The 21889-nt window shown below is 34.8% G+C and overlaps 1 protein-coding gene across 2 annotated transcripts in view; it reads left to right on the top strand.

Annotated features, from left to right (window-relative positions):
• The window catches only part of KLHL8 (kelch like family member 8), a 73412-nt gene extending 52419 nt beyond the window's left edge, over window positions 1-20993 (top strand). Inside the window, exons 3-11 of one of the 2 annotated variants that reach the window (XM_025425330.3) lie at window positions 444-590; window positions 672-992; window positions 2485-2671; window positions 5952-6095; window positions 7079-7190; window positions 14781-14949; window positions 15197-15356; window positions 17594-17795; window positions 18042-20993. In XM_025425330.3, the coding sequence (XP_025281115.1) occupies window positions 444-590; window positions 672-992; window positions 2485-2671; window positions 5952-6095; window positions 7079-7190; window positions 14781-14949; window positions 15197-15356; window positions 17594-17795; window positions 18042-18165 (1566 nt within the window). In that variant the 3' untranslated portion in view covers window positions 18166-20993. Of the gene's footprint in view, window positions 1-443; window positions 993-2484; window positions 2672-5951; window positions 6096-7078; window positions 7191-14780; window positions 14950-15196; window positions 15357-17593; window positions 17796-18041 lie in introns of both variants that reach the window. The other variant, XM_025425329.3, reaches the window with a different exon arrangement.
• The last annotated feature ends 896 nt before the right edge of the window (window positions 20994-21889 follow it).

The raw sequence follows: 21889 nt of genomic DNA, 5'->3' as shown, positions 1-21889 counted from the left end.
CCTGAGCCATCCCGGGAATCCAGGATCATGCCCTGAGCCAAAGGCAAATGCTCAACCACTGAGCCACCCAGGCATCCCGAGAAAAAAATTTTAAGAAAGGGTCTCACAGACCAAAAACAAGAATAGTGCCCAAGTAGTGGTAGATAATGTGTGTTGCTCTTCTCATTCATTCACAGAATGTTCCTGAAATTTGAGGTAGTCTAGAAAATCATAGTTTACTATATATACATTTTAGATAATATATAGAAGATAAGTGAATACTTTGGAAGAAGAAAATTGCAATTGTCCTTGATTAAAATAAGTAACCAAAGGATTGGATTGTTAAAAACAAATACACTAAATTCGTGCAGGTTTTTGTCCCTGCTACCACACATGCTCAATGCTGATCTAAAACTGATTTTTATATTAAACTAAGTCTCCTTTTGTTTGTTTGTTTTAAACAGGTTGGCTCAAAGCTAATCTCTTGTCACAAACTAGTATTGGCTTGTGTTATCCCTTACTTCAGAGCCATGTTTCTTTCTGAAATGGCTGAAGCCAAGCAAACACTGATTGAGATCAGAGATTTTGACGGTGATGCAATAGAAGACTTGGTAAAGTTTGTCTATTCTTCACGGCTCACTTTGACTGTTGATAATGTCCAACCTCTCTTATATGCAGCCTGTATTCTACAGGTTGAACTGGTGGCTAGAGCTTGTTGTGAATACATGAAGTTACATTTTCATCCCTCCAACTGCCTGGCAGTGAGAGCTTTTGCTGAAAGTCACAACCGAATAGACTTAATGGACATGGCGGATCAGTATGCCTGTGAGCATTTTACTGAAGTAGTGGAGTGTGAAGACTTTGTAAGTGTGTCACCCCAACATCTCCATAAACTTCTGTCCTCCAGTGACTTAAATATTGAGAATGAAAAGCAGGTCTATAGTGCGGCCATCAAGTGGCTTCTTGCCAATCCACAGCATCATTCCAAATGGTTGGATGAAACACTTGCACAGGTAGGGGCTAAAATAAGCTGGTGTATAGAAATGAAGTGATATAGCAGCAAATTAGGTTGTTTCACTGATATGAAATGTGTAGATTATCTAAAGGAATGTAGAAATCTTTGTGTTATACAGTGTGAAAATGGCTTTCTCTTCACTTTCCTATTTATTCACTATACTATTTAAGGAAAGGTCTGAATTTGTTACATTTAATTAGAAATACCATTCTTTGCTTTTTAACCTGAATGTTGAAAATAGCCTTTTGAAATTGTAGTAATGAATATTTTATTTATGCTGATAGAAAATGGTTCTGAGGAAACAGCTCTAAGTAACTATTGTTTATAATGAAGTTTTGAAATTATAGTGGTTACTTTCTTATCTGGAAAGAACCACAAGACATAACATGCCATTTTCTTTCCTCACCATGGTTTCACTTCTGTAACCTCAGAAATATGGCTCTTTTCTTATTTATTTCATTTCTTTTCTTTTCTTTCTTCCTTTCTTTATTTCCAACAGGGTAACCTGGGTAAGGAGATAATAAAATAAGCATTAGAATTACTCTGAAAATAATTTTGTCAACAGAAACAAAAAGTTTCATTATGTTGCAGCTATCTTCTTTCTGTATATGCATAGGTACTTTTAACTCAAAATCATATTACCTGATTTGATCATCCCCTTAATCCACTAGAAAATCAATGCATCTTTAAGGGAAGAAAGGTGAGTGCCTCTACCTAATAGGGGATGCATCCCTCATTCAGTATATAACCTTCCAAGGTGATTAGTTTGGAGAAAACAGCATTAATTTAATATTATGCATGTTTATTTGTTCAAGTAATGAAGAAATCCCATTTATTTGTTCTATCTAAGCTTTAAAAGGCAAAAGAACAAAATATGGCAATTTTGTTTTGATTGTGCCTTTTCTCCAGCAGCAGTGGGGCCTTGTGATTATGACACTGCCATTTTTGGAATTAAGTAACTTGAGTGAAGACAATTGAATTATTTTATTAGTCTACTTAAAACTGTATTTAAAGGGGGGGAGGATGTATTTAACATACAATCTGATTTCATTAGTGCAGAGCATACTAGAAATCACTTTAGAACTTGGCTCATTGAACTTCCTTCACATGTTAGAAAGGCTTTGTGTAATAAATGAGGGTTTTTTTCTAAGATTTTATTTATTCATTTATTTTATTTATTCAAGATTTTATTTATTATTCATTCATTTATTTTATTTTTTCTCTGAGAGACACAGAGAGAGAGACACACACACACAGAGAGGCAGAGACACAGGCAGAGGGAGAAGCAGGCTCCATGCAGGGAGCCGGACATGGGACACGATCCCAGGTCTCCAGGATCACACCCTAGGCCGAAGGCGGCACTAAACTGCTGAGCCACCCAGGCTGCCCAATAAATGAGTTTTTAAAAACAACGTAAACATACTACAAAGTACAGAATGAACTATCTAATTACAGTTTAATCTTATATCTGCTACTGTTCATGATCTTAGGTTCGTTTGCCGCTGCTGCCAGTTGATTTTCTTATGGGTGTTGTGGCAAAAGAACAGATTGTCAAGCAAAATCTAAAATGTAGAGATTTGTTGGATGAAGCAAGAAATTACCATCTTCACTTGAGTAGCAGAGCAGTACCTGACTTTGAATACTCCATTCGGACTACCCCAAGGAAGCATACTGCTGGTAATTAAATTACTCATCTTATTACCTCTACTAGAAGGATCTTTGTTGTATTTGAGGACTAGTTATGTATTCCCAAACTTAATTGTAAGATGGTTAGTATCTGATTGTCTTAAAGTAGTAATTGGCAATAATATGGTTGTATGTGAATTCTTACTGGACATGATTCAGGTAGTTTTACCAATAAACCAATTTTTTAAAAAGTCATAAGCCCTATACACTTTGAAGAGCCTGCTGAAATCTCTCTCTCTTTTTTTTTTTAAGTTTTCTTGATACTTCTAGCAGAGTTAATTCCTCTATCATTTGTACTTTTAGAATGCTTTGTTTGCACTTGTTTTATTAACTGTAGTGCATTGAAATTTATTTATTTGACATGTTTCGATCTCTTTAGAGACAGGTAAATATCTTATTCAGGTGTATCCCTAGTGCCAAGGATGGAGCTTGACACATATTTTGTGTTTAAATATTACTAGTTTTTGTGTTTTATCAAATCGAAAGGAAGGCACTAAGTGGGCCCCCTGGCTGGCTCATTTGGAAGAGCAATGTGACTCTTGATCTTGGGGTTATGAGTTCAGTCCCACATTGGGTGTATAGATTACAAAATAAAATAAAATAAAATAAAATAAAAACTTAAAGGCAGTAACTACGTTACAAATTTGTATAATAGACTATGTTAGACTCCTCAAATCTAAAGGTCTTATACTTAAGGAGGCATGTAATTTTATCTTTATTTGCCACAGTTTTCAGACTGTATTTTCCTAATAGTTCATGTTCACTTATGCTACTTTTTATAACTATAAAAAATATATTTGAGGGATGATGGAAAATAAATGAAGGTCTAGGAATTCAAGAAGTGGTACTCTGAGCAAAGAGTTTATCTACATTCGTTGCTACCAAATATAGTTATCATATAAACAGATCTGTGGAATAGCCTAAAAATAACAACAAAGGGCAGTACATGATTATGAATAGTGGGATTTTATATAGGTAACGAAAATTTGAATGTCATAGATGTATTTAGAACTACTTCTTCATAGATACAATTAGCCCTCGAACAACATGGGTTTGAACTGCATGCATAGGTCCACTTGTATGTGGATTTTTTATAGTACTATAAATGTATTTGTTCTCTCTCTCTCTCTCTCTCTCTCTTTAAAGCCCTAGTGAGGGGCTTGAGCTCACAGCCCTGAGATCAAGACCTGAGCTGAAGTCAAGGGTCAGATGTTTAACTGCCTGAGCTACACCCAAGCACTTCTCTTATGATTTTCTTAATAACATTTTCTTTTCGGGGATCGCTGAGTGGCTCAGCGGTTTAGCACCTGCCTTTGGCCCAGGGCGCGATCCTGGAGTCCCGGGATCGAGTCCCACGTCGGGCTCCTGGCATGGAGCCTGCTTCTCCCTCCTCCTGTGTCTCTGCCTCTTTCTCTCTCTCTATGTCTATCATAAATAAATAAATAAATCTTTAAAAAAATAACATTTTCTTTTCTCTAGCTTACTTTATTGTAAGAATATGGCATATGTGTGTGTGTGTGTGTGTGTGTGTGTGTGTGTGTATATATATCATACAAAATATGTGTTAACTGACTATTCATGCTACCAGTAAGACTTCTGGTCAGCAGTAGGCTATTAGGAGTTAAGTTTTGGGGGAATCAAAAATTATATGCAGATTTTCTTTTTCTTTTTTTTTTTTTTTTAAGATTTTATTTTATTTACTCATGAGAGATACAGAGCGCGAGAGAGAGGCAGAGACGCAGGCAGAGGAAGAAGCAGGCTCCATGCAGGGAGCCTGACACGGGACGCGGGACTTGATCCCGGGTCTCCAGGATCATGCCCTGGGCTGCAGGTGGTGCTAAACCCTTGCACCACCGGGGCTGCCCTGCAGATTTTCAACTACAAAGGAAGTTGGTACTCCTAACTCCTGGGTTCTTCAAGTGTCAACTGTAGTTTTCTATGGAAAGGACTGCTTATTCTCCTTTTTTTTAATTGGTTGATGTCAAAAATTAAATTTTTGAAGCATGGGGTTTTTTAAAGTTGTGAATCCTGTTTCTGGAAGTCAAGGTATTTAGTTAAATTCCTCTTTAAATTCAGATTTAAATTTAAACAACACCTTGGTAGCCTGGCTTACATGCATATAGTAGGCATATAATAGACTCTTGTATATGTGATCTCTTAAATGATTGCAGCAACTTAATGAGTAGGTTTTAGTGTAGGATTCAATCCTTACTATGAGATAGATGGCGTTATTCCATTTTATGCATGAAGAGACTGGGTGGCGCAGCGGTTTGGTGCCTGCCTTTGGCCCAGGGCGCGATCCTGGAGACCCGGGATCGAATCCCACATCGGGCTCCCGGTGCATGGAGCCTGCTTCTCCCTCTGCCTGTGTCTCTGCCTCTCTCTCTCTCTCTCTCTGTGACTATCATAAATAAATAAAAATTAAAAAAAAAAAAAAAAAAAAAATAAGAGGGATAAAAGTATGCCTGAAAACAAAAAGACTACTAAAAGTGATAAGAAAGGACAGGATTTTGCAGTATTGGGTAATAGCAGATGAGGACCTGAACTAAAACAATGGCAGTGGAATAGTGAGGGAGAGGAAGGATACCTCAGGGAAGGAAGGGGTTGTTCAGGTAGGTGAGGAGGGGAGATCCTTTCAATATGTTGGGTTTGAAAGGCCTGTGGGACATCAAGTGGAAATATGGCTTAGATATGTAGTTTGGAAGGCATTATGATACAGAATGGAATTTAAAATCAAGGAATGTACTTTTCCTGTGTTAACATAAAGTATGTGAGAAGTCGGTGAAGGATGAAACGTGGGAAACATAGGAAAGAGAAATTATTGGACACAAAAGGAGAGACTTCAGTATTTTGGAAATCAAGAGAATTGAGGAATTTCTCAAAAAACAGGATGATCAACATATCGAGTGTTGTACTTGTGTTCAATAAGAAATTAACTTAAGCATTTATTGGATGTAGTTCTGACCTTAGCCAAGAGCAATTTTACAGAGTGGGTGAAAACTTAAACCTTACTATAATGGGATGTAACATTACATCTCTGTTTAGCAAACAGAGATAATAGCTGATGTATTCTATTCTTTGAGAAGTTCAAATAAGGGGAAGAAAAGAAAGTTAGAATTTTAGTAACATAATGACATTGAAGTTATCCAAATAACTCATTTTTTTTAGCAGTTCATCAAAATTTTGACTTCCTAAGTATTTTTTTCCACACTAATTTAAGAAAAATTAGGGAGCTATAATTTTGATCTCTATTTTCTGGTTTTACCTTTAGGCGTGCTGTTTTGTGTAGGTGGTAGAGGTGGATCTGGTGACCCCTTTCGCAGTATTGAATGCTATTCTATCAACAAAAACAGTTGGTTTTTTGGGCCAGAAATGAATAGTCGAAGGCGACATGTGGGTGTAATCTCTGTGGAAGGTGGGTCCATTATTGTCTTAAGTCATAGCCATGATGGTAACACTCTTTTGAGATATTTAAACTTTGAGAATTTCTTTCTGTAAGAAAATTTCTAAATTATAAAATGTTTCAATCTGTCAATAAAATATGTGTGTGGTGATTATTTGTCTTATGCCCAAAGATGCTCAGTGAGCAATCTCTTGCATGTAGGTGCTTACTGAGAGATGAGTATTAGGGAAAAGAGAGTTAAAGAGTTAAACTTTTCTTAGTTATATTTGCAAAATAATCAACCTAAAGAAGAGTGCTTATTGAACTCAAATAATAAATATATATCAGCTTTTTTCTTATGTTTAATTATTATTGAAATGAGATTCTTTTTTTACTGGTTACTGAAAATGAAATAATTACAGAACCATGGGTAAACTGTTAGAGGACCTTAAAAAAATCACTTTTTTTGGATTATAGAAGTGTAAATTCTTTTTTGGAAAATAAGAGAACATTCTAATAAAAAGTAAAAATCACCTATAACCCAAACACCCAGAAATAGTCACAGTTGACATTATTTCTGTGTAACCTTTACAGTTATTTATTGTATGTGAATTTTTAATAACTTCATTTAGAAAATTTGATCACATTGTACTGAATTTTATATTTTCTTCACATAACATTGAACTTTTTTTATTAAACATTCTTTGAAAGCATGATTAGTGATTTCATCTACTAAGTAATGAGAGTTGGGAAATCAAAGGTAGGGGTAGTGTTTGGACATTTAAATAACTTTATATAGAACAGCATGTTCCAGGCATTTTATTGAGCAGAAGCTTACAGTTATTTTCATATGACTATTTAAGTGACATTATTCATGATGTTGAACAGAAGAATATTTGTTGAAAATTATCATGCTATTCTAATTATATGTGATCTCATATATATTATATATACATAAATAACTATCAGTTTACCCATTTGGAATCAAATGAAAATCAAACTTCTCTATTTGACAGGTAAAGTATACGCAGTAGGTGGACATGATGGAAATGAACATTTAGGTAGCATGGAGATGTTTGATCCTCTGACTAATAAATGGATGATGAAGGCATCAATGAACACAAAGAGGTGAATCAGCATGGAAATTTTTTGATTTGTTGGTGGAAAATAAAGCTTCCAATAATTTAAAGGGCTAATTTTCTACTTTTTACGTTTTTAGAAACTTTAATACTGTCTTAAACACTTTTTGTTAAATTTAGCATCCAATGTGATGCTTTGTTATAACTTTTTATATTTTCTTTCTTCAGAATATATTTTATTTTTTTAATAATAAATTTATTTTTTATTGGTGTTCAATTTGCCAACATACAGAATAACACCCAGTGCTCATCCCGTCAAGTGCCCCCCTCAGTGCCCGTCACCCATTCACCCCCACCCCCTCTTCAGAATATATTTTATATTTTCTTTTTATATTTCAGAATATGGTAATGATTAATATGGTTTCCACCTAAACCTGAGCATTGATTTTTTTTTTAACTCTGAAATAATTATAGATTTAAGGAAAATTGTAAAAATAGTAGAATTCCTGTATGCCAGTGATTCTCAATAAAAGATTATTTTGCTTCCTCTGGAATACTTGGCAATATCTGGAGACATTTTTGGTGGTCACAGATTTCGGGGGGGGGATGTTAGAGGGAGTGGCTGCCAGCATCTAGTTGAGAGAGGCCAACAATGCTGCTAAAAATCCTATAATACATAAGAAAGCCCCCTACAGCAAAGAATTTTCCTCCTCAAATGTCAGTAGTACTGAGAGAGAAATCCTGTGCTATACTCCTAACCCAGCTCCCTTCATGTTGACATTTTATACCATCGTAGTACAATTACTGAAAACAGGAAATGAACATTGATATAATGGTATTAATTAATAGACTTTATTCGACTTTTGCCTGTTTTTCCAATGCTTTGAATGGTTTTTCTTGTCTAATTATTTTGCCTATTAATCTAATACAGGGTGAATAGTAGCAGAGATGGTAGGTGTTTTTGTCTTAATCTTGATCTTAGTGGAAATGTCTCTAGTGTTTCCCTATTAAATGAGATACTGGCTTTAGGACTAAGACATAATTATTTTAACATGTTAAGAAAATATCCCTCAGGGTGCCTGGGTGGCTTCAGTTGGTTAAGCATCTGCCTTTGGCTCAGATCATGATCACAGGGTCCTGGGTTGGAGCCCAGTGTCAGGCTTCCTGACCAGTGGGGAGCCTGCTTCTCCTCTCCCTTTGCCTCTTCCCATTGCTCATGCTCTCTTGCTATCTCTCACTCTCTCTCTCAAATAAATAAATAAATAAATAAATAATATATTTATTAAATCCCTCATTTTTTACTCATTTTATTATGAGCATTAATACTTAAAATTTTAATCTACAGTAAATTGAAATATATGTTGATAAATGGATTAATCTAAAGAAGAGGAAGATTTTCAATAACTTAGTAAGTTTTAAATAGCCTATTCAGAATTTTTTTGATGACTTCAATATTGGATTTTCAGATATCTTAAGGTGGATGACCAAATGAAGATTCAAAAAATATTTCACCAAATGAAGATTCCAAAAGTATAATAGACTAATCACCCTGTAGATCTAGAAACAATACCTAAAAATATTAGAGTTACAGGTAAAAACCTGCTTTAGATATTATGAAAGATGAATTACACCAGTACAACATGGTAGAAAATCAGGTTAGCAATTATGTTTCTTATAGATAAAAGTACTTGAACCAATATGAAGCACAGCTATAAAAAAATGAAGAAAAGGAAAATGAATATAATATAGTTGAGAAGTGTAGCCTTCAGATCAAGGAAGATTGTAGTTATACTGTTCTTCATGCTGATGTCTCCATATCTATGGCTGGGTTCTCAAAGTGGTATATACAACATTAATTGGGGTATGGAAATAAAAATTAAGCTGTATATATTTTTGTATCCTTTTAAATTTATTCTGATTGCAAGTTTTTTAAATGAACATAACCTGTTAATACAAAAATATGTTTATAATTTGAAAATAATTATGGTATATGGAAGGTGCACAAAAATTGTTACAAATCTGAGAGTTATAACCTGGAATGCATATAAGGACTAGTAGTTTAGTAAGAGATCTGAAAACTTTGTCATTAAAAAACTATTGAAGGAAAAAAAATAAAAATAAAAAACTGGTGAAGGGTTTTAATCTGAGGAGAGAGGATTTTTTTATTTTACTTCTGGTGTAGTTAACATACTGTATTACATTAGTTTCAGATGCACAATATAGTGACTTAACAAAGTTCCATATATTACTCAGTGCTCATCAAGATAGATGTACTCTTTCTTTAAATTTCCCAAATGCTTATTTAAAATTTTTTTTCATTCTAGCAATTTATCTTGGAATTGGTGTGGAGTGGGCCTAGATCTCTTTTTTTTTTCCAGTTAATATACAGTGTAATATTAGTTTCAGTAGTACAATTTAGTGATTCATGACATATATACAACACCCAGTGCTCACCAAAGGTGCCCTCTTTAATACCCATCACCCAAGATAAGTGTACTCTTAATTTCCTTCCTCTGTTTCACCTACTCAACCTCCCCTGTGGTATGATATTTGTTCTCTATATTTAAGAGTCTGTTTTTTGGTTTGTCTCTTTTTTCCCCCTTTGTTTTGTTTCTTAAAATCCACATATAAGCAAAATCATATGGTATTTGTCTTTCTCTGACTGGGATATTTCACTTATCATTATACTCTGTAGCTCCATCCATGTTGTTGCAAATGGCAAGATTTCATTCTTTTTGATGGCTGAATAATATTCCAGTGTGTGTGTGTGTGTGTATACATTGAACGTTTTTTTATTAAACATTCTTTGAAAGCATGATTAGTGATTTCATCTACTAAGTAATGAGAGTTGGGAAATCAAAGGTAGGGGTAAGTGTTTGGATATACATATATATATATATATATATATATATATACACACACACACACACACACACACACATACACACACGCACATGCACACTACATCTTTATCCATTCATCTATCTAGTGGATACTTGGGCTGCTTCCGTAGTTTGACTATTGTAAATAATGCTGCAATGAACATAGGGGTGCATATATTCTTTTGAATTAGTATTTTCATGTTCTTTGGATAAATACCCAGTAATGGATCTTAGGATAGTTCTATTTTTATTTTTTGAGGAACTTTCCATACTGTTTCCAACAGTGGATGCACAAGTTTGCATTCCTACCAACAGTGCACAAGGGTTCCTTTTTTCCCCCACATCCTTGCCAATAGTGTTATTTCTTGTGTTTTTTATTTTAGCCATTCTGTGACTTGTGAAGTAATATTGTGGCTTTGATTTGCATTTCCCTGATGATAAGTGATGTTGAGCATCTTTCATGTGTCTGTTAGCCATCCGGATGTCTTCTTTGGGAAAATGTCTGTTTGTGCCTTGTGCCCATTTCTTAACTGGATTACTTGTTTTTTCGGTGTTGAGTTTGATAAGTTCTTTATAGATTTTGGATACCAACCATTTATCAGATAAGTCATTTGCAAACATCTTTTCCTGTTCAGTTGGTTGCCTTTTAGTTTTGTTGATTGTTTCCTTTGCTGTGCAGAAGCTCTCGATTTTGATGTAGTCCCAATAGTTTATTTTTCCTTTTGTTTCCCTTGCCTCAGGAGATGTATCTAGAAAGATGTTGCTATGATCAGTGTCAGAAAAAATACTGCCTTTGCTCTCATCTAGGATTTTTATGGTTTCAGGTCTCACACATAAGTCCTTAATCCACCTTGAGTTTATTTTTGTATATGGTGAAAGAAAGTGGTCTAGTTTCTTTTCTTTCTTTTATTTATTTTTTTTGCACGTTGCTGTCCAGTTTTCCCAACACCATTTGTTAAAAAGGCTTTCTTTTTTCCATTGCATATTCTTTCCCCCTTTGTCAAAGATTAATTGACCATATAATTGTGGGTCTATTTCTGGGCTTTCTGTTCAGTTCCATTCTGTTTCTGTGCTAGTACCATACTGTTTTGATTACTACATCTTTGCAATATAACTTGAAGTCTGGAATTGTGACACCTCCAGTTTTCTTTTTCTTTTTCAAATTGCTTTGGCTATTCAGGTTCTTTTTTTGGTTCCATACAAATTTTAGGATTGTTTATTCTAGTGAAAAATGTGAAAAATGCTGTTGATATTTTGATAGGGATTGCATTAAATCTGTAGATTACTTTGAGTAGTAGACATTTTAGCAATTTGTTTTTACTCATGAACATAGGATGTCTTTCCATTTCTTTGTGTTGTCTTGAATTTCTTTCATCAGTGTTTTATAGTTTTTAGAGTACAGGTCTTTCACCTCTTTGGTTAGATTTATTCCTAAGTATTTTATTCTTCTTGGTGCAGTTGTAAATGGGATTGTCTTCTTTATTTCTCTTGTTGCTGCTTCATTATTAGTGTATAGAAATGCAACAAGGGTGACTGGGTGACTCAGTCCATTAAGTGGCTGACTTTTGATTTTGGCTCCTGTCATGATCTTATGGGTTTACTTCTGTAGATCTTACATTCAAGAAGGAAAGATACAAATAAAGACATAATTACAAGAGCAATAATTTTTAAAATTTTATTTATTATTTATTATTTTTAAAAATTAATAATTTTATAATATAAATATATAATTATATAATATAATTTTATTTTTTAATAATTTTATTTATTTATTTATTTATTTATTTATTTATTTATTTATTTGAAAGAGAGCATGAGTGGGGAGAAGGGCAGAGAGGGTGGGGGGGAAGCAGACTCCCCATCGTGCAGGGAGCCTGATGTGGAACTTGATCCAAAGACTCTGAGATCATGACCTGAGTCAAAGGCAGACCCTTAACCAACTGAGCCACGCAGGCCCCCCAAGGGCAATAATTCTGGGCTTGAGAGTGGAGAAAATCTTGAAGTTCCATTTAAGATCTGAAGGAATAGAAGAATTTATCCTGGTTAGATATTGGTGGATAGAAGGGTGATGGGTGGAAAGAGATGAAGTCTGAAAATCTGGAGGTCAACAGAGCAGAGAGCATAAAGGAAGTCCAGTGTGACTGAAATATCAAGGTGAATGGTGTGAAAAAATAAGACTGAAACAAAAGGAAAGGATGAGGGCCTTTCAGGCTTGCCAGAAGTTTTTAATTTTATCTGGTGAGCTTTTACACATACACACACACACACACACACACACACACACACGTTTTAATAGCAGGGAAATGAAATGGAGAAAAGATTTGAGGAGGAGCAGAGTGAAAACAGCTTGGGAGACCAACAGGATCATTGTAATATTTTAGTCAAGAAATAATGGTGGCTTGGACTAAAGTGGAAAAAGTTGGGATAGAGAAGAGAGGAAATATTTGAGAGATAATCAAAAGATTTTATGACACTGAGATGTGGAAGGTTGAAAGAACAAGAAGCAAGGTTGATTCTTCAGTTTTTGGCTTAAGCAATTGGATATGGCTAGTGGTAAAATTTTCTGTATTAGAGAAAACAAGTCAATGAACAGGATAAAATTTTTATTTCCCTTGTGATAGGTGTATGAGTTTTCTATTGCTGTGAAACCATTTACCACACACTTAGCAGCTTAAAACAATGTCTATTTATTAAAGCTCACAGTTCCATAGATCAGAAGTTCAGCAGGTTTGATGGGGTCTTACAGGCCAAGGTCAAGGTGTAGGCTGGGCTAAGGTCTTCTCTGGAGGCTCTGGGGAAGAATCTCCTTCCAAGGTCATTTAGGTTATTGATAAAACTCAGTTCCTTGAGATTGTGGCACTGAGTTTCTCATTTTTACTGGCTGTTGCCAGATGTCACTCCCAATTCCTAGAAGCCATTCAGGTCCTTTCCAGGTGCTCCCTTCTGTCTGCAAACAAGCAGTGGTATGCAGAATCCATCTCATTCTTTGAGTTTTTGAGTTGTCTCCTGCTGGAGAAACTCTAAGCAGGCTTGTGTGATTAGATTAGGGCCGTTCAAGTAATCTTTTTGCCATATAAAGTAGTATAAGCATGGGAATAAGACAAGAGGGTGAATATACTGGGGGGTGGGGGGTACATCTTAAAATTTGCCTATTACAGGGAAGTAGGCCGTGAGTTTCATCTCAGGTTAAAGTTAAGGTTGAAGAGGGGCGCCTGGATGGCTCAGTTGGTTAAGCGTCTGATTCTTGATTTCAGCTCAGGTTATGGTCTCAGGATCATGAGATTGAGCCCTGTGTTGGGGAGCCTGCTTAAGATTCCTTCTCTCTGTCTTCCTCTATTCCACCCCTGCCAACCTCATTCATTGCTCTAAAAGCAAAAAATTAAGGTTCAAGAGCTAGCATGACAGATTTAAGGTAGAAGTTGGGATATGTGTCTGGAAATATATATTTGAGTTATCATAAATCCATGGAAAGTATGAGGTTGCCTCAGGAGAGAGAGAGCATGTAAGTGATAAGAGGCCTTAGTGAACATGGTGATTTAAATGATGGGGTAGGGTAAAAAAGAAGACACCGATTAAAGGAAACAAAATAGCACCAGCTAGAGATTTGGGAGGGAATTCAAATGTGTGATTTCATGAAAATCAAGAGTTTTGAGGAGTAGGAGATAACTAATAATGTCATATACTCTTGTGGTTTGGGATGGTGAGGGGGAGGAATATTTATTAGGCACACATCTGCCATTATATAACACCTGTATGTTCTGGAGTGCACGCACATGTTCACACACCTGCGAATTTTTATAGCCACAGTATTTTATAAGTCATTGCTCTATACTCAAGACAAAAGAGATTAAGAGGATTGAAAATGAGTAACAACCTTACCCTTAAGAATCCTTCCTAGGATTCTCTTGGTAAACTTTGAATTTCTGTTGAACAGCTGCGCTCTCCAGTAATATATTTAATACATAGCATTAAACATAGGCCAATCACTGTTTTAAGTGCTTAGCTATATTATCTCCATATCAATTGTGTCTACTCCTTTCTCAAATGGGTTACAGATGAAGAAGCAAGGTAGTAAGGTCGAGGTTTATAAAGTACACTATCCAAAGTACATACAAAGTCAGTGGCAGTTTATAGTTTTAGAATAATTCAATTTTTTATTGCTGCAGTGTTTAAGAAATTATTTTTTCTGATTACTATTACAGTGAATTAGCTTTTCACAAGGGCTAAGTCTCCCTTCCAAGAAGAAAAATAAATGCCCTTCAGAAGTAAAACAATGTGATATAAAGCTTGTAATATGAAAGTTGATGTTCTTTTGTGTGGTACCATGAAACCCTTTGTCCAAACACGTGCTGTGCAAATACATGAATTTAGAAATGAGATTGATTTCTGACCTCCACAGCAAAATATCTCTTTCAATTTATTTAATCTCTCATTATGCAACTGTGTGTTTTGCTAATTGTGTTTTGGACTCCATTTATATAGTATTTTGTTGGGTTTCACTTTATTTCATTTGAAATTAAAGTAACCTGTGTAGACTATGCATTATAAAACTCCAGAGGGCACTGTTCACATACAGTTGCATAATTTGGCAACCTTATAGCCATCTATTCAGAACGTTTGATAAATCTAAAAATAATGGGGAAAAAAGCCCACACTGATCTTTAACAAAGTAAATGCCTTCCTTAGGATGATATTTTTATTACCTTTTTTCTGGAAACAAAACCGGACACTAAAGTGTGTTTTTATTGTCTTTGCAGGCGAGGAATTGCCTTGGCCTCCTTGGGTGGTCCAATTTATGCAATTGGAGGGTTAGATGACAACACTTGTTTCAATGATGTAGAGAGATATGACATAGAATCTGATCAGTGGAGTACAGTGGCACCAATGAATACTCCCCGTGGAGGGGTTGGCTCTGTGGCTCTTATAGTAAGTTATGTGACAATTTGCTTATGGATTGCATTGTATCACGTCCCTAATAAAGAAAGGTCTGCTATCTTCTTATCTCCAGGATGCAGATAATGATTACACACCATATTATCTCATGAAACATGCTTTCTTGCACATCTGGTCTACCATTACATATACATCAATTAAAAGTCTAATGAAATAAATACATAAATAAATAAATAAATAAATGTCTAATGTTAAGTGTTTTTATTCTTTCTTTATTTAGAACCATGTTTATGCAGTAGGTGGCAATGATGGAGTAGCTTCTTTGTCTAGTGTGGAGAGGTATGATCCACATCTGGATAAGTGGATAGAAGTTAAAGAAATGGGTCAACGAAGAGCAGGCAATGGAGTTAGTGAGCTCCATGGTTGCTTATATGTTGTTGGTGAGTAGTTGGTATTTCTCTAATTTAAGAAAATACAGTACCATAAATTATATAATATTTAGGCTCAAGTGGAATTAGTCTTAAAATTTGCTTTCAAATTACTAAGATCCACATTTGTGCTTTTGTTTATGCCTTCATCTTTCACGTTTAAAATTTCTACCTTCATATTTTTAGTAGGAGTAGTAAATATATCTAAAGTAGAGGATTATATTTAAATAAGATATATATTTTTTAATGTAAGGACACATATGCTTTGCTAAAATCTTTGATTTAAGAATATTTTTTCCATCATCATTTCAAGGGAATTATGTTGATTCCTTAAAGCAAAGCAATGGTTATTTCAACATGCATAATGGCTGTTGACCTACTGAATTGCAGAATTGGAAGGAACCATAGGGCAGTGCTTTCTCAGACTTCAAACATATGAATCTTCTGGAGATACTGTTAAACTGCAAGGAAGGAGCCCAGATTCTGTATTTCTAACAGTTCCCAACTGATAATCAATGCTGCTTCTGGTCTGTTCAGCACACATTAAGTAGCAGGGTGTTGTTGTTGTTATTGTTTTAAGATTTTTATTTATTTATCCATGAGAGACAGAGAGGCAGAGACATAGGCAGAGGGAGAAGCAAGGCTTCCCTACGGGGAGCCTGATGCAGGACTTGATCCCAGGATCCTGGGATCATGACCTAAGCTGAAGACAGACACACAATCACTGAGCCACCCAGGTGTCCCCAGTAGCACGGTTTTAAACTATGAAATAGGAATAATAATGAGAATTATTTTTGAGAGAATTATTCTAAAATTTAAAGATAAGATATAAGAAACATTTCAAACTGCATCTGGTACTTTGTAGTTACCCAGTAAATGGGGAGCAATATTGTGATGAGTAATTCCCTTCTTTACAGAAAAAGAAATTGGTCAGAGAGATTATAACTAGCATATGTCACACTTATGTTGATGTAAACTGTTTGGTATTACATAACTTAACAGTTCTTGATAAGAGAGTGTGGGGTATCATTAGCATTGAAATATCTGCAAACAATAGAAGTAATGCTGAATATTCCAGGGGTTATGTGTACTAAAGAAAAGAGATAACAATTTATCTTTAGATCTTGTTTGATCATCACAGCTCTGTGAGGTAGCAGAGACTCAATGTGAATAATTTACTTCATAGTGATAAAGCTAGAATTTGAACTTGGGTGTATGAGAAACCAGAGTTCTTGCAGTACACAGTTGCTACTTCTCACAGCTCCCTGTTTAGGAGAGCTTTATTATAATGAAAATATGTTTTGTAGCATGGTTGCAGTGGTGAGGATACTATTGTGCACATTTATAATATTTATCAAATTATATACATAAAATTGGTGAATTTTATTTCAGTTAAGTTGATTTAATTAAACACATTAGAGAAATTAACTGTTGATTTTTTTTAACTGACCTTGTTTCTGAATAGACTGATCATAATAGCAACACTTCCTGTCCTCGGGAAAATAGGCTTAGTTGCTGAAGAGAGTGATTACTCATGTAGACAGAGATGGAGTTTAAAAAGAGGCACACTTATTTTTTAAAGGAAAGAACACTGTCAGAATAAGTCACTATATTTAACCATCAGGAATATAATAAGTAACACTGTTAGAATGATGTATAGAGAGAACTGTCCCCATCTAGAGTATGTAGCATGAAGATGTAGTTTTGGCAAAAATTGGTGAAAGTTCAATCATAGCCATCTCTGTAATTGTGATGGCAGTTACAGCATTATGGGAAACAGTTGGAAAACTTTAATGTATCTACATAAGTCAAATGATTCAGTGGTAGTTTTATTCTCTTCTCAGGCCCTCCAACTGTTTAAATATATAATACACAATGTATACACAGAGAAGAATCTCAGTACGTCTTATTTGCCTCTAGTAGGTTAAAGACAAATTATATGAATGTTTGTGGGGGGTTTTCCCTTCTAAGTTATCTGCTTAGATATAGGAACTTCAGTTTTTCCTACTTTCAGATTTTTAATCTTAGTATTGAGGTACAGTACTATCTAAGTTATCTCGAATTGTAGAAATGTCTAATAGGAGTTGGTGGTGATGATAGGCATTGGGGTGAATTTTTTCCTTGATTTTTTTTCTATTTCCTAAAATGTTTTTAAAAGATTGGGCTGAGAAGCTATTGGATTGAGATTTAATAGTTAATTTCTATGAAATGTACTATTTTTAAAATCTTTTTTTTTTTTTAATGTATAGGTGGTTTTGATGATAATTCTCCTCTAAGTTCAGTTGAGCGGTATGATCCTCGAAGCAACAAGTGGGATTATGTAGCAGCACTTACCACTCCAAGGGGTGGAGTGGGGATTGCAACAGTGATGGGCAAAATCTTTGCAGTTGGTGGGCATAATGGCAATGCATACTTAAATACAGTGGAAGCATTTGATCCAGTCCTGAATAGGTAATTTTCATGTTTTCTGTATGCTTCAATGGGATCTTCCAGTAACAGATTACTCCAGAGTGCTAAAACACTGCTAGATGTAGCCATTAATATAGAACATTAGAAATATTTTATTTATATAAGTTCCCTGAGGAAACTTGCTGTCTTTTAAAACCAGTCCCAATAATAGGGAGTTTTTGTCTTTGGTTAGAATTTTGAGTAAAGTAAATCATGCATTAAGATAACCTGTTTTTCCTGTCTTTTCAGGTGGGAGTTGGTTGGATCTGTGTCTCACTGCAGAGCTGGAGCAGGCGTAGCTGTGTGTGCCTGTTTAACTAGCCAAATTCGAGATGTAGGTCATGGATCCAATAATGTGGTTGATTGTATGTGATTTGAGTTCCAGCCACCAACAATTTAGTTATATTTGATATGCGAGAAAGACAACCAGGATTTTGTGTTACCACCTTTGAACAGTTTTCACTACCACTAGAGTCTTATTTTAAATGGAAACTGTTGTATTGTGACTAAATGCAACATTTAGACAGTAGCTGAAGATTTATTAGTAAAAAAAGTAAATTTGATACTTCCCACTTTAGCAAATAACAGTCTAACTTGAAACCATACCTCCTCTGAAAAATGTTTAAAGTAGTATCAAAATCTTGAAATCCCTCTTTAAGGCATTTTGGATAAATCAATATGTAAAATGGAAATGATTTTTACCATTTTACTGAGTTTTACCTTTTCTTTTATCCAGAAGTGTTAACTGTAGGCAGTGGACTTTTCCTTGAGGGGAGATTAGAACCTATTCATCAACACATAAAAGACCTGCTCATTTTGAAGATTATTTCTCTTTGGTGCTGATGAATTTATGCCTTGCTTTTTTTTTTTTAATTTTTTTTCCTATTTTTATTTATGATAGTCACAGAAAGAGAGAGAGGCAGAGACATAGGCAGAGGGAGAAGCAGGCTCCATGCACCGGGAGCCTGATGTGGGATTCGATCCCGGGTCTCCAGGATCGCGCCCTGGGCCAAAGGCAGGCGCCAAACCGCTGCGCCACCCAGGGATCCCGCCTTGCTTTTTTCTAGATGTTGACTTCTCAATTTCTTGGATCTTTATAGAAGTAGAAAAAATGTTTAGTCTTTCTCAGTGCCGTTAGCTGAATATTCAGAAGCTTTATAGGAGTGCTGTAAGGAGTCCTTGATTTCAGTTTGACTTGTTTAGGGCAACAAATACCTACCTGAGCTAATTCCATCTGAATGAATTTATACTGTTATTTTTAAATTTCATGTAAAAAGGATTTGTTTCATATTAGCAAAATTTGAAACAGAAGAAATATTAGAGGAAAAGGCTTTAGAGTTGGTATTATTCTAGTGCCCAGTTGAGAAACCTTCAGATAAAATGATGCCCATTCCATGACTCCTTGAGAGGAATCTGAAAATATTTCTCTCTTTGGTTTAATCATTTGGCTTTGAGCCCAGGATTATTATCTTTCCATTTTGTTCTTTTCCTCATCCTGGTTTTTAAAAAAACTGGAATTTGGATGTATTTATTATCAGAAAATGAATGCATTTTTACAAAAATTCTTTATAGATTATGGTTTACTAATTAGTTCAAGTCCATTATTACCAATAAAATATATTGTTAAAAAGATTGAAACTGTTTTTCTGTTTAATCACCTTCAGTATATTTATTGAACTTCAATTAAAAATATTTCAATGGATTATTTGAAGCCAGGATTGATTAACCTACTGATTTAATAGCTCTTCCTAGTTTTAGCCAGTAATGCAAAGTGGCCTATTCATTATATGTAAATATTTGTAAAACTATTTATGAAGAATATTAAAATATTCTGTTTTGTATTTTCAATGCACTTTGGTACCTCTCTTCCAGGCCTCCCTGAATTTTCCTGTCATCATGCCTCAGAATTTAGTATAGTTCTTTGCTGGTTGACAGGAAAGCTGGGCAATGAGGAACGTTAACCCCATCCATCCAGCTCTGAAATTCATTGCCTAGTAACTCTGATGGCCCTCATTAAAAGGCAGCCTGGGCTTATTAGTATAATAGGGTAGAAAGCCACATTACAAAAGCCAGTGTCTACTGGATTTATTAGACCAGAAAAAGAAAAAATTTGTAAGAGGATCTCAGGCTCACAGATAAAGGTCTTCCATGAGGTAGATTTAAAAGTTCCCCAATTCCGCCATTTTTTGCTGTCAGCCGGTAGGCAAGTTCATAAGTCTTTGCTGGATCTGAATCAGTGTTTTCTTGTATAACTAAAACCATATTTCAGTCAGTCCCCAAAGAATTTAACTCTAGCACTCACTGGACTGGTTATAACCAGCTGGATGTGGAGTATAAATCTCAACACCTGGCTTCAACAGTCTATTTCTTATGTGTAATGGAATTCTTGTGTTATAATGCTTGTCTGGCTATGGTTACTAGTATGTTTGTTATATTTATTTTGTGAGAGAGAGGATCATGATCTCATTGTTCCTAAGATTATTTAAAATGGTTTTTTTCTTTAACATATTTCTGCCTTTGTCATGTGTGCAGAGTTTAGGAGCAAAAGGGTGTTAAATTTCTATTTCTGGTCTTACTATACTGTAGTCATGTAACATACTAAATTGGTACCCTAGCTATCAATAAAATAGGAACTATTCATAAGGGAAGTAAAGAAAACATGTGGCTGTCGGTTATATTATGTGTTGATAGACCATTAGAAGCATAGTCTTGAAGGTCTTGACAATAGTATGAAAAGATAAATAGTGGGATCAATATATACAGTTTATTAAAAACATTCTTTGAGATATAAAATGAGAATCAGGCTGAAGGACTCATGCAAACGAAAGATGATTATATTCATAGGAATAAAGAGATGACAGTATTAAAATAATATGGCTACTTAATTATGAAGCCTTCATTTCTACTCAGATGTTAATAAGAATACCAAAAAAGTGATAGAAAATTGAGATAAAATTTTGAAATGGTAAGCAGAAAAACAGAAAAAGTGAAAATTTGCATATTATTATTTCTTCAAGAAATATTGTAGGTGCTTTTGTGTGAATCTTCCATAAAATCACTAAAGCCACTGCTTTCCTATATTGTACTATCACTTTAAAAACAAATTACTTGATATTGTTTTTGATTAATTTCACTGTACTCTGTATAACTGATTATTTTAAATTATTTAAATGTTTGAATAAACTTTGTACTCCCTCAAAAGAGTATGATTTCTTCTCTTATTCCTCACACAAAATTTGTTTAAATGCCTAGATAAGAGATTGTTGAAATTACATAAACTCCTCTTGCAAATTTTCTTTGTTCCTTTTTTCTCCATGTCCTCTATGTTAGAGAATGCATTTAGAATCTGATTTGTATCTTATCAGTAAAGAACATTTTTGTGGTTTTTTTACATCAGACCTCTAAAGAAATTGTTGGGGTGTCATTGGCTCTATTTCTTCCTTATGTGGAGTTAAAAGTTGCAATAAAACTTCTCTATAATATTTTCTTAAAACTGAATATAAATTTGTATAGAAATACTCCAACAAATCAAAATAATTATCATATATACTGCCAAGTACTGAGTTCAGAGTTGGATTCACATCAGTACTATTTATTGGTTCAAAATATACTACATCTATCTATTATGAATAGCAATTTCTATAAAGTCTATGTAACTTTGCTTCTCATTTTTTGAGTGTTTTTACAGAATCCTATCAAAACTATATAATTGTTTATTTTCCATTCCTGAAACTGATTTAATAGGTTGGCTGTAATATGTTTTATCATATAAAGGATGTTTAGGAGCACCTGGGTGGCTCAGTTGGTTAAGAATCCAACTCTTTTTTTTAAAGATTTTTTTTTAAATTTATTTATTCATAGAGATGCAGAGAGAGAGAGAGAGGCAGAGACACAGGCAGAGGGAGAAGCAGGCTCCATGCAGAGAGCCTGACATGGGACTCGATCCAGGGTCTCCAGGATCATAAGCATCCAACTCTTGATCTCAGCTCAGGTCTTGATCTCAGGGTTGTAAGTTCAAGACCCACACTGGGCTCCACGTTGGACGTGGAGTGTACTTAAAAAAAAAAAAAAAAGGATGTAGGCAACTAATGTAAGTA

The sequence above is a fragment of the Canis lupus genome, chromosome 32 (genome assembly GCF_003254725.2).
Source record: "Canis lupus dingo isolate Sandy chromosome 32, ASM325472v2, whole genome shotgun sequence".
Classification (NCBI taxonomy): Eukaryota; Metazoa; Chordata; class Mammalia; order Carnivora; family Canidae; genus Canis; species Canis lupus.
This window is presented reverse-complemented; position numbering and strand designations above follow the sequence as displayed.